Source organism: Macadamia integrifolia, chromosome 8 (assembly GCF_013358625.1).
Source record: "Macadamia integrifolia cultivar HAES 741 chromosome 8, SCU_Mint_v3, whole genome shotgun sequence".
Lineage (NCBI taxonomy): Eukaryota > Viridiplantae > Streptophyta > Magnoliopsida > Proteales > Proteaceae > Macadamia > Macadamia integrifolia.
The window spans coordinates 5,498,200-5,501,985 of NC_056564.1; the positions used below are offsets into that span (position 1 = coordinate 5,498,200).

The window sequence follows — 3,786 nt, forward strand, 5'->3', positions numbered from 1 at the left end:
TTTTTTGACCGCTTTTTTGACCGAATCCTTAAATTAATCGTCCGAATTATTCCGAATAATTCTCCGTCCGAATAATTCCCGAATCCGAATTTGCTAACTATGGTCAAGGCTCGTCCAAAAGGAAACTCTCGATGGTTCACCTGTTACTGTTAGTGCCCCACACACAATGGAAGACAAAAATTTCAGCGTTATGATTTCAAGAGTTGCTTTCTAGTGAAAAGCATGAAACCATGAACAGTGAGAATCAATAATAAAGAACAAATAGAATTTGAGATTGTTTCTCAATTGTGCAAAACCTCCTCCTTTACAGATAGGTAAAGAAAAGACATCACCAAGGGATGTGATATATATACAAGTCATTTATGGTGTGTTGAACTATTTTTTTTTTTTTTTTGATTAATCAAAAATTGATAATTATCCTAAGTAATTTTTCTTCTTAGTACTAAAGTTAAAATTGTACTATTTATCTTAGAGAAAAATCACTTCTATATAGTGTACACATTTTTCATTTCAATTAGGTTTAGTAATTATTTTATGGAAAGGGTTCCCTAAAAGGAAACACATGCAAATGCATCAATAGGGAGATTTTGTTTTTAATGGGGTTGGGACGGTCATTTCATCCCATCCTTGTGTCTGGGTGTAGATGCCACACTCCCTTCCAAGCTTTTTTTTCTTATTTAATTATTTAAGATTCTTAAGTCTATTGAACTTCACTACAATTTTATGCGATAATTGAACTATTTCCATTCACATCCGTTCATTCATTTCACTTGGATGCCATTTAGGTCATCTAAAATGTATCTTCTGCAATTTATTACAAAACTATTCTAAAATATATTTTGTCATTATCTATTTCCAAGTTACTTGGGGAGGTGCAATTGCCAAGTTTAGCGAACATATGATAGTAGTTTTTTTTTTTTTTTTTTTTGGGTTATTGAAAAAGAAGAAAAACGCATGATAGTTAATATATCATGATGGTGGACATATTGCAAAAAAATTAGTATTTTTAAATAATTAAATTGGGAAGAAGAATTGAAATAATAATAATAATAATAATGAAGGCAAAACTGGCAATTTACTAGGGTTACATCTTACATGGCACCCAAATTGATTGAGGTGTAAGTAAAAGAAACTAAGTATCCTCAGGTTCACACATACACAAATAAAAGGGGAAATACAAAGGAGATGATTTGTCTAGTGAAATTGAAATATAACTTCAAGAATTCGAGTGTTTTAAATATATGTGAATTAACTGTACACGCAATAAAAGGAAAAAAAAAAAAAAAAAGAGGGGAACTGTAACGAAAAATCTGTGAATCTGAGAAAATAAGTTTTTATAAAAATATTTCTATTGGATCAACTAGAGCCGAGGAAATGATTCTCTCTTATAACTCTTAAAAGGTTTTTTTTTTTTTAATAGAAACAATTCTATCTGATCAAGTGATCATTTTGCACAGACACAACACAGGATTACAAGAGTAAATTGGCCTAACAAGTAATGTGATAATAGCTGTAAAATGAGAGTGGATTAGGTTTACATACAAGAATGTATGAAACTAATCTTGATCCATGGATATAGAATCAATTTTCTCCCTCTTCATCTAATAGATTCTATTTCCACGACTTAGGAGTATATGAAAACATTGTACGTGAGCCTGATCCGTTGACGTGTAAATTGGCCTAACGAGTCGCGGATGCAGGTGGCACTTTTTTGGACCCGGAGAGTGGGGACCGGTGCACCGCTGACAAAAACCCTAAGGCCTAAATCCCGGCTCCCATGAGCCGGACTCGGCGTCCTTACTCCACTGAAGGTCCTTTCCTATTCTGTGTCGGTTAGAACGGAGAACCATAGGATTAGAGTTGGATAACTGCCAACGCCATGCTTCGCTTCACGGTAATAAGACTAAGAACGGCGGTCTCCGCAGGCGCTCGGAGCTCCGGGCTTGCTCTCCGATCTCAGAAACGTTCTTTCGTCTTTCCCAAACCCGTCAGGTTTTACGGAACCAACGCCCCGGATGTTGATCCCGTTTCTCTTCAGATGATCAATTACGCACTCGATCATGCTCGATATCAGAAATCAGGTCCATCTCTCTTTCTCTCTCTCTCTGTCTCACGCTCAAATACGAATTTAATTTAGTTATCCTCTGTCCATTCCATGACACTGGCTTTGATTTTTATCTGAACTATTACAAATGGAAAATTTCTGTTATATAGTTATATTATTCGTTGTTCACAGATGAATCATACGCACAGGGCCTCCTTGTTCTGGAGCAATGCCTCTCCAGTAACCAACGTGAGGGGGCAGATACTTCAAGGGGAATCGTCCTCCTCGCCATGTCCACCTTATTATCAGAAAGGTTCGATAATCTTGGATGAAATTGAAAGCAAATCAAACCCAACAGAAAACTATTATAAGTTCCAGTTTTTTTACCATTGACATTAGTAATTGCCGTCAATCCACTCTGTTTTTTCTTTTGTTCCCGTGTGTGTGTGTGTATAACAGGGGAAATATCCACGAAGCCATAGAAAAACTCGAGACAATTCAAGATTTGTCCCGCTCTTCTTTGGGTGTTAGAGGTTAGTTGTCCTCTTCATCAGTTATTGTTGCATTTTAATATTAAGATTCGAAATTCATGGCCAACCTTATATAAGGATTCACTGATGTCGGGTGAGATTTTGGTGATTAAGTTGGCAGTGTTGAATTGTTGGAAATATTCATCCAATATATATATATAATAAAAGGGGAACAAGATACTCATCTGAATCATAGACAAACCATAATTTATAGCAGCAAACTTAAGCACCAAACACGGAATCACAAAACTGAAAATGCATGAAAAACCTTAAGGAATTAGTGAGACTGTGTCGTGTCACTAGTCACTCTCCTTAAGACTGTGAGTGCTACCCTTATGGTGCAAATTGGGTTTTTGCAAATCACCTTCCAAGATAAAAAGCATCCGTGGGCCCTTCCAGTTTCGTTTCCTTCACTTATTGGGCCATGTCAATACACTCGGGTTGTGCTCAATCAATAAGAGAAGGAAATACTTAAGAACACTCACAAAAGCTCTACCGAAGAGTAACAAAAGAGTTGCATCTTTTTAGCTCTACTGGACAACTGCTTCTAATGGATGACTTTCCTCTATAAGTAGAGGGCATTTGAGGCACTTTTAAGAGAGTTCTAAGTGTGTCCTTCCTCCTCTATATTCCACACTCTTTCTTACTCTTTGGTAGAGTTTACTTGTTTTCAAGTGCTTTTGTGTGTTCTTGAGAGTTTTTTTTTCTTCTTTTCTCTCTCTTCTTGATTGAGCACAAGCTGGGTGTATCTTGATGTGGCCTAGTAAGCGAGTTCAACAATTACTCGCTAGGCCGGCGGAGCTGTTTTAGCTTGAAGGCTGATTCGCAAGAACCTGTTTTGCACTATAGGGGGCTTATGCAGTCTTAAGGAGAGTGACCAGTGGAAGGACTCGGCTCCACCGATTCCTTTAGGTTCCTAATGCATTTTCAGGTTCATGTTTGATGCTTAAGTTTTCCATTATCAACTGTAGTTTATCTACGGTTCACATAAGTATCATATTCCTTTATTTAAATTTATAGTTTTGGATGAGTACTTCGAATAGTTTCCTGTGTTGCCTGTAGAATTGGATGACAACGTGGTATTTACTGTTCATGCACTTGAATTTGCAGTTGCTGCCATGGAAGGTCTCGTTGGACTCAATCTGGAGTTGGGGAATGTTCGTAAATTTGTTCTTCCTGCTAGTCTCTTTCCTTTCTTTTTTTTGGGGGGGG

The 3,786-nt window shown here is 37.1% G+C and overlaps 1 protein-coding gene across 2 annotated transcripts in view; it reads left to right on the forward strand.

Moving 5' to 3' along the window:
* Positions 1-1,707: 1,707 nt before the first annotated feature.
* The window catches only part of LOC122086574, a 5,137-nt gene continuing 3,058 nt past the window's right edge, over positions 1,708-3,786 (forward strand). Inside the window, exons 1-4 of one of the 2 annotated variants that reach the window (XM_042655488.1) lie at positions 1,708-2,081; positions 2,237-2,357; positions 2,504-2,577; positions 3,685-3,731. In XM_042655488.1, coding sequence (XP_042511422.1) covers positions 1,880-2,081; positions 2,237-2,357; positions 2,504-2,577; positions 3,685-3,731 — 444 coding nt within the window. In that variant the 5' untranslated portion in view covers positions 1,708-1,879. The remainder of the gene's footprint in view (positions 2,082-2,236; positions 2,358-2,503; positions 2,578-3,684; positions 3,732-3,786) is intronic. The other variant, XM_042655487.1, reaches the window with a different exon arrangement.